The 14,667-nt window shown below is 41.1% G+C and overlaps 1 protein-coding gene across 1 annotated transcript; it reads left to right on the plus strand.

The window, feature by feature from the left end:
* The first annotated feature begins 529 nt into the window (after nt 1-529).
* MMADHC (metabolism of cobalamin associated D) lies at nt 530-13,478 on the plus strand. Its single transcript, XM_048954083.1, has 7 exons — nt 530-745; nt 2,353-2,497; nt 2,751-2,968; nt 5,290-5,395; nt 5,940-6,070; nt 8,832-8,918; nt 10,831-13,478. Exons 1-7 carry the CDS (start codon nt 737-739, stop codon nt 11,023-11,025), a joined length of 891 nt encoding a protein of 296 aa, XP_048810040.1. The 5' UTR covers nt 530-736; the 3' UTR covers nt 11,026-13,478.
* Nucleotides 13,479-14,667: the final 1,189 nt, after the last annotated feature.

Raw genomic sequence — 14,667 nt, forward strand, 5'->3', positions numbered from 1 at the left:
GTGTGCAGGTCACCAACCAGCAGCCCAGGCTGCCCAGAGCCACATCCAGCCTGGCCTTGAATGCCTGCAGGGATGGGGCATCCACAGCCTCCTTGGGCAACCTGTAACAATGCCTCACCATCCTCTGGGTGAAAACACGAAGCAAGGAGGGAAAAACAAACAACAGCACACCTCTGGCTCTCTTCAGAAGGGCTTTATTCCTATTTCATTTCATCTTTGCAGAGGCCATCCCTCTGCCCCCAGTTTTTCCAGCATAATGCCCGTTTCTGCTCAGCATCAGCCCCTCAGCTCCCCGCGCCGCACTGCTGCCCCCTACCGCACCGACGTGGCATTGCGTACCCCCGCACATCCCTACGTGCCCCACTCGGGCCAGGCCCTCTCCTAAGGGAGCGCAGCCCCGACCAATCGATTGCCGGCCCGCTCGCCGCGCCGCCCTATCCCCGCTTCAAACACCCACCCCACCGCTGATCGATGGCTCAGCGAGCGGCTGCTCAGGTCTGGCGGCCGAGGGGGTGCGGGCGGGGCGGGAGCGGCCTCCGCCATTTTGTAGGAAGCGCGGTGTAGGGCTGCTGTCAGCTCCCGCTGCGCCGAGCCGTGTGAGGGGGGAGCGGGGGGCAGACCTGAGAGGGGAGCGGCCCGGTGCCGACCGGTCTGTGCAGGGCCTCAGAGGACGCTGCGTTCGATTCTCTTGCAGGGGGAGCCGGAGCTTTGGGCGAGGGGCTGCCGAGCGTCTGCCATGGCCAACGTGAGTAAGCCGGGCCCGGTGCGGGGTTGCGGCCCTGGTTGCGGGCCTCGGTCGTACCCCGCTGCGTCTTACTGCAGGGCGATGGGATCGTCCTCCTCCTTCCAGCTGAGTCTCCGAACTGCTGCGGTTCAGTTGGAGTGAGGGCAGAGGCGCGCCCGGTTCTGGTTTTAAAGCCGTGAGTTAAAGCGAAGAGCTCGAGTTCAGCGGGGCGTTCAGGCTGAGGGGCAGCAGCCGTCGCTGGCCTCGTTCTGCCACGCAGGCCGCTGTAAAACCTTGATCTCGGGGTGTTTTTTAGTGGTGCAATGTCAGACGTGTAAATATTTGCAGAGCAGGGCAGAATCCACGCGGCTGTGTCACAGTGCTGTGTCCAGTTGGGTCCCTTCCAGCTTGGGATGTCCCATCGCGCTCCGTGTGTGCGATGCCATCATCTCCCTGTGGGGTGAATCAGCGTTAACAGAAGTGTTACTCTTGTTACAGATGTGCATCAGGAAAGTCATCCGTGTTTTTTTGAAGTATAAAAAAAATAGGTTAGATTTGACAGTTTTATCATGGCACTTGCATATTTCTTATTTAAAAAACAAACACAAGTAACAGTTGCTGTTTGCACTGCTAAAGATACAATCATAGAGTGAATCATAGAATGACAGAATGGCCTGGGTTGAAAAGGACCACGTTGCTCATCAGTTCCAACCCCCTGCTGTGTGCAGGGTCACCAACCACCAGCCCAGGCTGCCCAGAGCCGCATCCAGCCTGGCCTTGAATGCCTGCAGGGATGGGGCATCCACAGCCTCCTTGGGCAGCCTGAGCTGCTTGACACCTCGAAGCACTAATGGCTCTTCGGAGCTCCTTTTTTTGAGGCTGTTTGCATGTAGAGGGAGACAGTATTGCATCATTTTCTGTTTGCCACCTGACTGAATCAGCTTCTGATAGCAGTTAATAGTTACGTAGATGGCATAAGGCCGTGGCGTAAAGCAGATTTGCTGGTGTATCTCAAGACAGCAGAATTCATAAAGGTTTTATGGCTCATTGGCAGCTTGCCCAGGGTGCTGAACTAATCTGTTTGCAGTAATGCTTGTTTATAAATATGTGAATGTGCTGAGTTTGCGAATCTAACATGGATTGCACCAGCTTAAGTTTTGCACATGTTAAATATTTATGGATTTCAAGTGCAAAATACAGAAGTAGAAATTACCATACCCACCTGTTTTGGTATGCATGTCTCCCTGCATCCTTTGGAGCTGTTGATATGTGTGCTTTGCTGCCAAAGAAGAGTATGTATGCACATATGTGTGCTTTGAGAGGAAAGACACAGGATGTATCTGTAGTGTTGTTATCTGGTGACCCCTCAAGTCTTTTAAGAAGTGTGAGTATGGGCCAGCTGATGTTTGTGCTAGTTTTCAGGGCAGAGGTCTTAGAAAACTATTACTAGAAAAAGAGAAAAAAATAATAATAATATATTTTTAAATTTCTATGTTACAAAAATAATTGCAGATAGTTAACTTACGGTTTTAATTATGGAGTGAAGTTTCATGATATACAGAATTGTACATGAACTAGTAATTTTTGTTAGCAGTATATAATACTTGCTTTTGTTTTTGTCTTCTCAGGTGCTCTGTAACAGAGCAAGATTGGTCACCTACCTACCAGGGTTTTATTCCTTAGTCAAAAGAGTTGTAAATCCCAAGGCTTTTTCTACAGCAGGTTCCTCTGGCTCAGACGAGCCTCATGTTGCTGCTACACCTCCTGATTTATGTAAGAGCAAGCAAATTCATTTTCTTTCAATTGATGTGCTATCAGAATTGTACACTCCATATACAACTAGGAATTCTGAAGTGTGTTTTTATTGTGACAGGACACTTACCTGTGTTCTGGTTGCCTTGGTTTTGTGATTGTGAGCGAATAAAGATATTTGAGCTTTTCTTTTCTTTTCTTTTTTTCTTTTTTTTTTTTTTTAATTCCTTTTTTAAATAACACAAGGACTAAAGCAAAGCCTTGACTTTTGCAGGTCCAAGAACCGTATGGCCCGATGAAGTGATGGGTCCATTTGGTCCTCAGGACCAGAGATTCCAGTTGCCTGGTAATATTGGTTTTGACTGTCACCTAAATGGTACTGCTGCCCAGAGGAAAAGCCAAGCCTCAAAAAGTCTGCCTGATGTATTAGCAGAGCCTTCACCAAATGAAAGGCATGAATTTGTAATGGCACAATACATAAATGAATTTCAGGTAAGAACAGATTCTGTGATACAACTTCTGTGCAAAGCTGATGTTTCTTGTCCAAGAGAAACACAGTCATTGTGTCTTCCTTCTGTAAAAAGATATTCCTGATGTTCCAGGTGGCTTTAAAGATGTGCTTCAGGTGAGGTAAGGAAGCCTGTGTAGAACCTCGTGACTTCTGTGGTTGTGTGAAAACTTCAGTATCAAAATGTACTGCTTGCAAAGTCTCACCACCTGTTATCAAATAAGAGTGGTAGTTCCTTACTTAAGTATTTCATCTAATGTATTTGGCCTTGCATAGATTAGAGTGTACTCAAACCTGCCTGTTTGGTTCTGACTCCAGTGGAATTCAGATGTGAGAAGCAGACCAATGTAGCTCAACCTCAGGTCTCAGTGTGAGAATACATTTTGGCAATGGCAAAGCTTGCAGCCAGTCAGATGCTGTGTTAATGACAGGCAGGTTGTTAATTGCTAGTTTGACTTGCATGGTCAGACTGTCTCAACAAATGTTTATTGCTACCAGCTGCTGACTCAACTTTCCAATCTCTGAGTTCTTGACATGTTCAAACTTCAGAAGTCAGCTAGTAAATCTCTGTTGTGAAAATGCTGTGTAGTGTTTTCTTTTTAAATGTAACGTATTCCAAACTGTTGAGAAAACGTAAGCTTCTGGTGAGTTCCCAAAAGTCTGTTTTCAGTGTGTATGAATCATAACTTCAGTTGAAAGACCAACAAAAAAAAGCCCAACAAACACCTAGCCTTTGGTTTACTTAACAGAAACCAGGTGCACTGATGGCACGTCTGCATTCTAGAAAGATTACTTGTATAATGAAGTCATCAGTGCACCTGCTGCTGACCAGATGGAATGGAGAAACTGGAAAGGTTTCACAACTGTTATTCAGAAGGCAGTTAACAAGAATCAGCTTGTTTAATACCAGTGTTGCTCAGGAATCCATGAGCAGTGCTTAGCTAGTGGAAATGCTGAACTGCTTCTAGAGAAGACCCAGATCTGGATTGAGTACAAAATCCTCCCATGGCTTGCTACAGCAGGCAGGAGAAAAGCTTGGTGCTGCTGAAGCTCAAGGTCCTGTGCTTGAGCAGTCAGAGGAGTTTTGTTTGCATAAAACTAATATAAATGAGCCTGGCAGCCCATTAATATGAAAATATAGTATAGCTCTTTGGAAAATGGCTGTAGCCCCTTAATTATAGTGTAGGTGGCAAGTGTGTGTACTCTGAGTTGTCTTTAGCTGGGTAGAATGGGAGCTGAAGACAAGAAATCAAAATCAGCCATTACGTTACCATTCTCAGTAAGGAAAGCAGCCAGTGATTAGGAAGAAAAGAAATGATTTAGCAGCATACCTGCATGATATGCCAGGCTTGAGGTCCTCAGCTGCTCTGTCCCAGTGACTTTAAATCATAATGCAAAATACGTGTGGAAATATATGTATTGAAGTGCTTCTAATATCTGTTGTTGGTGTACATGTGTTTATTTTCTATTTTTTTTCCTGCCACTGTTGATTTATAGAATAAAAAAAGTCAGCTATGCTGTGTGTTCAGGGAAATCGTTTCTTCTAGGGTGAATTTGCAGTTACAAACTGGTGTTAGGTGGGACTCAGCACTTCAGTCTCAACTTGCTGCTTTTTCTTGAATATTAAGGCAAAGTTATAGCTACTAAATCTGTGCATAAGGATTCTGTACCCATGTTCCATAGCTGCCAGCTTTGGATAGTAACTGTTTTCAGTACTTTCTTAAGGACATTAGAAGCTTAGATTCTGTGTATCTGACTTACAGTGCTGGGTGTTTAATGTACCCACAAGAATAAGGGTTTTTTTAGAAACTACAGGAAATAAGATTGGTATTGCAAACCAGTTTGTTATTTCAAGATACCACAGTTCTGTTTTGCAGGCTGCAATTTTAGCTATAGCTGAAATAACTGGAAGCTCAGAGCTGTTGAGCTGTTGTGTAGCTTCCAGGTTTTACTCTGGCTCAGGTGATGTGCACGTGTCTGAAATCTGTCAATTGCTTTTATATGAAATGCATGCAGGCCATTGCTTCAAATGGATCTTTTTCAAAAGTTTCCCTCTTGGTTAAGGTTTTGGATAGTGCTGTTAGAATAAAATGCAGAATTTCTGTTCAGAGAATGGGCTAACTTTACATATTAAAGTTGGAACAAGTTGTAAGTGATAGCAAATCATCTTTCTGTGAGACTTCTGGGGTTTATCAGTAGGCATACAGTCACAAAAATATAGACTAGTATGCTACTATGTGATGTTATTCCTGCTGTATATTAAAAAGTAGGAAAGTTAATTACTTTTTTTTTTTTTTTCCCTCAGGGTTCTGATGTTCCACAGAAACAGCAAGTAAATAATGCTGAAATGTATTTTGAAAATGCAAAAGTGGAATGTGCAGTACAAGCTTGTCCTGAACTGCTACGGAAAGGTATAAAGAAGGTTAACTTTTTTGGATGATTTCAATACAGGCAACAAACTTCTTTAAAAGCAAGAATATGTCAGTAAGGGCTTTGGTGAAATGGACCTTGCAGGATGTATCACAGAATAAGGAAGTCCAAAGTTTGTATTTCACAAAAGAAAAGGGCATGTAAAATGAATGCTGAATTTTTGCTGTTGATGATGCTTTGAGTTTCATACAGAACTTAGTGCTGTGCTCTGGTAAATGATGGAGGAAGAGAATCTTGTTGGTTGGGCCCTTTCTGTGAGCACTGCTCTGTCCTAAGAGCAGTCAGAAGCAGATCTGGGGTGTTTCCACTAAAAGGTTTAAAGTAAAAAATGAATGTGTGTGAAATTTTCTGGCTTAACCAGAAAATACAGGTCTGTGCACCTCATGCAGAGAACTGAGTTCATTCATTTCAAAGTTCTGATAATTACTGATGATACTGATTTGCTAATTTGAATTAGGTTTGGTAATTTATCTAAAACTGAGAAATATTTAAGAGCAAGCCATAAAATACTTGTTTCGCTTTTAGACTTCGAATCAATGTTTCCAGAAGTGAATGCCAACCATTTAACAGTACTGACTGTTACCCAGAAGACTAAAAATGACATGACTGTATGGAGTCAAGAAGTGGAAGATGAGAGAGAAATGCTGTTAGAAAATGTGAGTAGTTGACACAGGTATCATTTTACCTTTGTAGATTAATCTTCTGTGTATTGTATGTATATCCTGCTTTACTTGCAGCTCTGGTAGGAATATACCTTATTGCACCTTTGAGCTAATCCTGTCTACTGTCTGATTAAATAGAAACAACTTTTTTGTTTAAAACTCCAATTATGTTATTATTCCACTTGAAATTTCTCACAAAACAATTGAATTCTTTATAGCAGGTAGAGTCAGCTGTGTATGTTGTGGAGTGGTAAAGCAATACATCAAGCATCTGTTGTTGTCTTGCAGTTAAAGGACAGCAAGTATTTTCTCACCTTTCTCCCACTTTAGTACACTGTGTTTTGTAGCATTTTTCTTTTTTTTTTTTTTTTTTTTTTTTTTTTTTTGGTGGTGGTGTAATTAAAATTCAAGCATGGACTTCGTGCATTCTCACTTACACAGTTGGTTGCTCAGTTTCCTCGTTCTGGTAACAGATACTGATACCCAGACTAAAAGATGTAACAGTGAATCAAATGCTAACCAGCCTCGTGAATGCTGTCTTGATGCCCTCTTGCCACTAGATGCCTCTCTGAAAATAGCTTTGCTTCTCATTCTAAAGATTGTTTTGTACCTGCTCCAGCAGGTGTCACTGTTTGCCACTGCTGGCATTTCTTTTTTCTTGGCACCTTAAAATACAGCATTTTCATGTGTTACTTGTAATTTTTTTTAAAAAAACTATTAAAAAAAAAAAAAAGTGATAGGATTTTCATCTATGTGCTGAGGGTCAGATTCAGGTTTTAATGCCCTTTACAGCTTCATAAATTGCAGGTGTGTTCTGTAGAGAGCCCTGTTTGGGTTACCACTAAAAGAAACAAGCAGTCTGCAGTATCAACACAAAAATTACACACAAATTAAAATTCCCTTCATTTTAGCATGGTGTTCTCTTTGAATTATGTATGGTCTGTTGATCTTTGGCATTGTAATCTGGTCTAATTATATGTTAATTGGCATCTTTCTTCCTTGAGCACCTCCCTGTCAAGTCTAATATAGTCACTGTAGGAGTTCTGGGATGTTAACTGTAACCTCCTGGCCTAAAGGTTACTAACAGCAAGGTCACAGGAAAATGGTCTGTTTGTTTGCTTCATAAATGGTTAGAAGTTGCATTAAAGATACTAATTTAATGTGAGAGACTTGTGTTGAAGTAATGAGGATTATTTACAGCTAGGTCTAAGCATTTACAGTGGTGAATGTCAAGTGGTTACTAACACTGCTCTAAGAGTTTGCAGTGGGTTTGTTATGCTGCATCTTTTGATCTAGTGTTGTATCAGAAATGTAGTGCCTTAAATGCTGTCTTCAGATGGTTTGCTTGTGTTTAGGGCTAATCATCAGAGCCATCAGACCTCAAGGTGTAGATCTGGTTACTATAAAGGATAAACCTCCTTGTTTTGGGCCTCTTAGAGGATGAGGCTGACTGAAAATAATACTCTTTGTACCTCAAACTTGTCAGGCAACAAAATGAGAGTAAATAAAGTGTTAATTTATTCTGAAGTTAGAGGTATGTCTTTTTATGAGATTAGGGAAACTCCGTTGTGTTTCAAGGGAGCTACATGAATTCTGTATCTTCTTTTCTCCAGATCAGTGCATTTAGCTGTTCAGATTCTTGTATCTGGATGTGCTTTCCTCAGTGCATGGGCAGTTCTAGAGTCATCATGTATCTTGAGGCTTTAGGGGAGGGTTCTCATTCACTTTTGCAGACTTCTTGAGAAGTTACTCTGTGAATTCCTGTTGACTGTCCTCGCATGGATTGGAAACTGCTGATCTAGGTGATTAAAAGCACAAGCTGAGGTCTTGTGTTCTTGTTCATTTATCTGTGCAAAAATATGCTGTGTAATCTATAGCTGATGTAATTTTCTTGTGCCTTGTGTTGTAATGTCAGCTTTAAGTTTAGGTGCTTGTTTGCTATAAAAATGTAGTGATTTCTGTAAGGTGTTTCTCCAAAGGGAGGTTTGTGGTGAGGCATTAGAGAATAGGGAACTTCTTGGTATGTTACTTAATGTAAAATGGTATTTTCATAAACATCAGCTTGTATCCTCTGTTGTAAATAAACCAACTTCGATTGTCTAATAGTGAAAGTGTTGTTCATCCTGACCAAGAATCAAATACAACAAGAGAATTGGTGTAGACTGGTGTAACAAGGAAAAACAAACAAGTACTTAAACTGTCTGCTGTCATGATGCTGAACTAAAACATTCTGCAAAGATCATTTGCAGTTGTGTGTTTGTGCTGCCAGCACTGTGTTGGTATTTTCCTGCTAACTAAGAGCAGATCTAATAGCAAAACTGTATTTTTATATAAATATATAGTGCCATGTTTGGACTATGTGGAGTCCAGGTGAGATTTTTTTATTCTGTTGAAGTAATAGTTGGCTTCTTGGAGAGGGTAACAGGTATGACTGCAATCTGCATGAATAATCAGAGTAATTACACAAGCTGTTAATACATTACTGACTGGCACAAGGAACACTTAAAACCTTGTATGGTTGGACTAATTTAATATATGCCATTAATTTTAATTACCTTAATATTCTTAATATTTTTGTTGAAAATGTACCAAATTTCTCATTTACTAGCAGAGAACAAGAATTCATTTTCAGTATGCAGTATTCATATTCATATAGATCCGTGTTCAGTGTATTTTGTGTGATCCATGTCTATCTACATATCTGTCTGGATATAAAACAGTTCTGATCTTCTTCCTTATTTATGTTTCTTTTAAGTTCATTAATGGTGCCAAAGAAATCTGCTATGCAATCTGTTCTGAAGGCTATTGGGCTGACTTCATTGATCCCTCCTCAGGACTGGCAGTAAGTTATGTGCTGTGTGGAACCCTACTGTCTGAACTCACAGTGGTACTGGCATTCTTCTGTATGGGTTAAATCCACCTTTTTCATGTTGCCACAAAGCTGTTGCCATAGGATAATTCCTTTTATAAATTAGGAAGATAGGTTATGACCCTTCATGTACTGTGTCACTTACTGCAGCTGGCACTTCAGAGAACATTATTTAGCAATGAGGTTTTTAGAGAGTTGTAGGAATTTGATGCCTAAAAATGTGTCACTGTGCAGTAAGCTGCTTTTGCCTTCCTAAGGGTCTTTTGGTTATCCATAAATAAGCCTGTTTGTGTAGATTAGTACTTTAAGGAAAAAAAAAAAAAAACAAAACAAAAGCATAAACAACTAAAACAGTTTGCTTAAGTTAATGATGTGTGTTATATAGGAAAAATGAATAGCTTGTTCCAATTAAATGGCCTGGAATTCATTATCAGATTACAGATGTCACACAGAGGGTGGTGAATGGGTTGCCCAAGGAGGCTGTAGATGCCTCTTCCCTGCAGGCATTCAAGGCCAGGCTGGATGTGGCTCTGGGCAGCCTGGGCTGCTGGTTGGTGACCTGCACACAGCAGGGGGTTGGAACTGGATGAGCACTGTGGGCCTTTGCAACCCAGGCCATTCTGTGATTACATGAGGAGCTGGCAGTTTCTTAGCAAGGCATCATTGAAACATGACAGCATCTTAAAAGTTACAATAGAGTTGAGTTTCTATCAAAGCACGTGCACATGCATTTTTGTTTGAGAACTTATCCTTGAAACAGTCAAATACCTGAACATACTCATAGCAAAGCTCACCTTAGTGAGTTTATATCTCAAAACACTGTGAAAGGCAGTGACATGCTGTGTCAGCAGAGCCAAGTAGGCTTAATAGGAATTGTTTGTAAGCTGATAAGGCAGTTGAAGGTGTTTCAGTGAGAATTCAACACATTCACAGAATCACAGAATCGTAGAGGTTGGAAGGGACCTCCTGAGATCATCGAGTCCAACCCCCCTGCCAAAGCAGGTTCCCTACAGCAGGTTGCACAGGTAGGCATCCAGGCAGGTCTTGAACATCTCCAGAGAAGGAGACTCCACCACCTCCCTGGGCAGCCTGTTCCAGTGCTCCGTCACCTCACTGTAAAGAAGTTCTTGCGCATGTTTGTGCGGAACTTCCTATGCTGCAGTTTCCAGCCGTTTTCCCCTTGTCCTGTCTCTGCTCACCACTGAAAAGAGTCCGGCCTCACCATTCTGCCCCCCACACCTTATTCAAGCACACCTTCAAGCACACACCTGCATTCAAGCAGTAGTTACAGATTAATAAAAGCAGGATGTTGTCTTTGGGTTCCAGTTCAGTAGTACCATCCTCACCCACCACCTGTCCATCAGCAGTGGGCTTCTGTCAGATACTTCCTCTTCTGAGATAAAGCAACTGTAGTATCCTGTTCAAATTGACACCAATTTTACTGTTAAGAGTCTTGATAGTGATTCACTCAAAAGGCACATGTCATAATTTTGCTGTTTTATAGGCTTCTTAATGTCTGAAGAAGCAGCAGAATTTTTTGAAAACACTTAAGGTGTTTTGTGTGTCTGGCTTATTAGACAATCAGACATGCTGATGTGCCCTCAGCCCTCTGTCTGTCTTAAAGGTATCATAAACCCTTAAGTATGGGTTACCAGTACAGGCAGGGGTGCTCTGTCTGTAGATGTCTCAAACCAAACTGCACGTACAACTTCTTCCAACAGATGTAGATGGTATTTCTGGGTTTAGTTTTCTTGTTGTCTTTTCCTTTTGTTTTTAAAACGGGGTAATTTTGACACCTACTAAACTTGACTGTGTTGTTACCGATCTGTTAACCCTCATCTGTTCAAAACAGTGATAGGAAAAATCTCTCTTCTTTTCCACCTAGTTTTTTGGACCTTACACAAACAACACTCTGTTTGAGACAGATGAACGCTACCGCCACTTTGGATTCTCTGTCGATGACCTTGGCTGCTGCAAAGTTATTCGTCATAACATCTGGGGTACTCATGTTGTTGTGGGAAGCATTTTCACTAACGCTGAACCTGACAGCCCTATCATGAGAAAACTAAGTGGGAATTAACAGTTGACAGGGTTTTGCAGATCCGTGTGACTTTGGCATTCTTTGCCTTGGTGATTCTTCGTAAGCGTTGTCAGAAAGTACCACACTTGAAACAGTTTTAGATAATAAAGTATCTGCTATTTATTTTAGTCTCACGACTGTGCTCATCACCTGTGATTTGGAATGTTATTTGATGCTGTTTTAACAGGTACTTGTATGTGCCATGGGAATTTTAAGCTGTGAGTTTCCCTCGTCTTTGAGTTCAAACTCAGTTGGCTGAGTACCCAGCTCTGCACAGCCTCTTGCCATTATCAGCTGTTCTGTCATTTGGTATCTGACAAATCTGTGTTCTTTGCATTGAAAAATCTTGATGCAACTGAATTTTCTAGGAGTTATGACCACTTACTGCAGTGAATTAGTGGGGGAGAGGAGCAAGTAATAGTACCATTCTCTCATAATATAAAACTTAATGAAGGCTGCAGCAGTGAATGCTGGGCTAATTAATTGCTCGTGCAGTGCTCTAAAAAGAATAAGTTAAGCTTTCAGGAATCTTTGCCTGCAAGTAGTACTGCTTTAGAGAAGTGCTGATGTCACTGCTCCATCCAGAGACTCAGTGAGAAGCCTTAACTCTAGAATCAGTCATCTCTTCGTGTTTCTGTCTTCATGTTGCTTGTGATTTTATTTTCTCAGTGTTAGCTAAATATATTGAACTATTTTGTATCTGTAAATGTAATTTAAACTTGCTTTTGGAATTTTTTAAGGTCATTAAATACATTGATGTGGGCTAAAGAAAAAGATAACAGGGCAATGCTTGGATACCCTCACTGTTTTTTCTTTTACTTTAATGCAACTGAGATTTATCTCTGGAATTTCAAAATGCCTCAGCAAAAGGCAATTATGATCAATTGCTGTAATTACAATCAATTATAGAAAACATTTCAGCAGGAAGGCTTCAGTAAATAAGTCGGTCTCTTCAGACGACATAAAAACCTTCAAATCAATTGAGGTTACTGGAGAAACAGTGAAGAAAATTGAAGACATCTGAAATCTCAAAAGCTGTCAGCTGCCTCACTACAGAAGCTAGGTAATTAATGTTGCTGCATTCACTTTTTAGGACTGTTTGGCAATATACCACAGCTGTAGCTGTTTATGCAACAATAGAAATCTTTCAGTCTCAGTCAAAATTAAATGGATCCTTTGTCTGGATAATGGCTGCCAAGATGATGTGTTCAGAGGTTTAGCTTCCTTTCAGATAGCTTGGGATTTTAATAATCATTTTTTCCCCAGTATTAATAATTAGACTTAGCACATATTCTAGGCTTGTGTACTGTTTCTATTCCTTATTCAGGTTCAGTTTGCCAGTTCAGTAAGCCAGTTTGTCACCAAAGTCCTTCTGCTGGCTTTATTTAGTAGGCTTAGAACCAGACCCTTACCAAGTGCCTGTGTCTGGCCTTGTTAATGACTGCCTGATCGCAGAGGTGCAGTTGAGGAGGGCTCTCCCTGCTGAAGTAATGACAACTGCCTTCTCTATTCTCACCCTGGCAAGCCAGCCATTCAGTTTGTGTTGCCATCATCACCATTGTTGGCTCCAGCCTATATGCATTCCAAGGCTGAAGTGTGTGGCTGTTGAGGCAGGATTTGCTTACTGCAGTGTCGTGGAATCTGCCATGTTTCTAGAACATGAGCTCTTCACCTCCTGTCTGCTGGCTAAGAAAGTTGTAATATTCAAAGTCTGCTTTATTTTTTGGCCTTGTTATTGAAAGGAGTTAAAAAATACTGAAGGAGTTGCAGAGTATCCTTGTACAGAACCAACTGAAGCATAATTCTTTTGCAGAGTACGTGTTACCTCATTTGATGATGGAGGGTTGTTGTCCCAGTGCACAGCACCATTGTAGACAACTTAGCTGGATAAATACTAGACAACTTCTGTGAAATGCTTCACATAGTTTAACTATGCTGAAGGCTCTTGGTGCTCTTTGTTTTCTTCCAGTGACTTTGTTGTACCTGCCTTTCTATATATATATTTTTTAATTGAGGTATATTTTCAGGCAGCTGTCCAAATTAAACTTGAGACACCAGTTTCTGAGTTCATACCCTGTAAAGTTTCATGCTGGAAAACGTGGGGTTTTTTGGTTGCTTTATTTCTTTTTTTTTTTAATTAACTTTTCAAATGGCTTTGACCCAAGGCAAAAAAAAAAACTCACTGAAAATAGTGGGGATTCTGCCTTGACATCACTGATAGTATTTCATGCTAGAAGTTGAGGGGAGATCTTCTGTGGTATTTTTCTAACTAACATTTCCTTGTACATAAAAGCTTACTAAAACTCTCAAAAGAGGCTAGAACTATTCAGTTCTGTTCCCTTTCATCAGAAGGGATTTATTGTACATTAATTTGCTACTGTGAAATAAAGGTTTTGGAATACAGTGTGATGAGCTGTACTTCTGCTAATAAAAAAAGCATCAAATGAAACACTGCTCAGTGTCACAAGTTGGGATCCTTTCTGTGGTAAATAAATGAAAAGAGATTTGATGCAATGTTATGTCTGTTCTTAGCAAGGATTGATGTTCTATGGGAAGTTCTTATCAGCTTGGGGAGAGTTTCTTAAAGTGTGGCACTTTTAGTGAAGAGTGAACTCGAGCTATTTGAAGTAATGCTGAGCCTCACAAGAGCAGTGCTGTGACTGTGGTTATTTGCAGACATTAATATACACAGTGTGTGTGCCTAAAATATGCATGGCTAGAAACTGTTTGTACTGGTCAGAAAGCTAAAACAAAATGTTATAGGTGAAGTACTTGCCACTTAGTTGCCTTAAGATATGAAAACGGTGCTAAAAGTCTCTTCAAAGAATTCATGCTGAAGTTGAGAAATGACATGGAGCATTTTGTCTTAAATAGCAGAATCTTATGTGAGCAGTTATCCTGGTGAAGTTCTACACTGCTGTGAAGTAAAGAACCCTATTCTCCTTCCACCAGCAGCCACCTGGCTGGAATTGAAGTGCTCGAAGTAATCCACAAGGTCAAAGGTATCTTGGGGGAGAAGGCCCCTTTTCTTTGACTTGCCATCTCGACTGCAGGCTTGTTGCCCTTTCTTGCTAATTGCAGTGTCACTCAACAAGAGATTCTCTGGTTCATAAACATGCAGGGAAGCATGGCTGTAACATTAGACAGCTCCAGGTAGCTGATCCAGAAAGGTAAGGCTGCAAAGGTGTAAGCTGCTTTGTCACAGTAACAGATGTAAAACTTGGTCTGTGAGCTTGTTTGGCTCTAAAAGGTTCTGCCCAGTCGGGCTAAACTAATTGGAGAAATCTTAGATAGTGGGGGGAAATGCATAAACATGGGAGATCTCTGTGGTGTGTGTGTTGACACTTGTTCAAACAACTTGAATGAAGTCTGGAGAAGTGATACAATCTTTATGCTCTGAGAGATTTGTATAATCCAAGCCTTCAGAGAACAGTCACCATGCTCTTTTAGTCAGCTCTCCCCTCAGGCAGCAGTAGGGCAGCTCTCTGTGAGATTTGCCTGCTGGACTGAAGGAAACATGAAAGCTGCTGGTTGATAGAAAGCATGGAATTGGTTTTCAAGGTGCACGTCCCAACTGAAGCTTCTGAAATGTCTGATGGATTCAGGTAAGGAGATAACCTTCTAATGCAATGCAATTCAGAT

Source organism: Lagopus muta, chromosome 8, assembly GCF_023343835.1.
Source record: "Lagopus muta isolate bLagMut1 chromosome 8, bLagMut1 primary, whole genome shotgun sequence".
In the NCBI taxonomy this organism is placed as follows: domain Eukaryota; kingdom Metazoa; phylum Chordata; class Aves; order Galliformes; family Phasianidae; genus Lagopus; species Lagopus muta.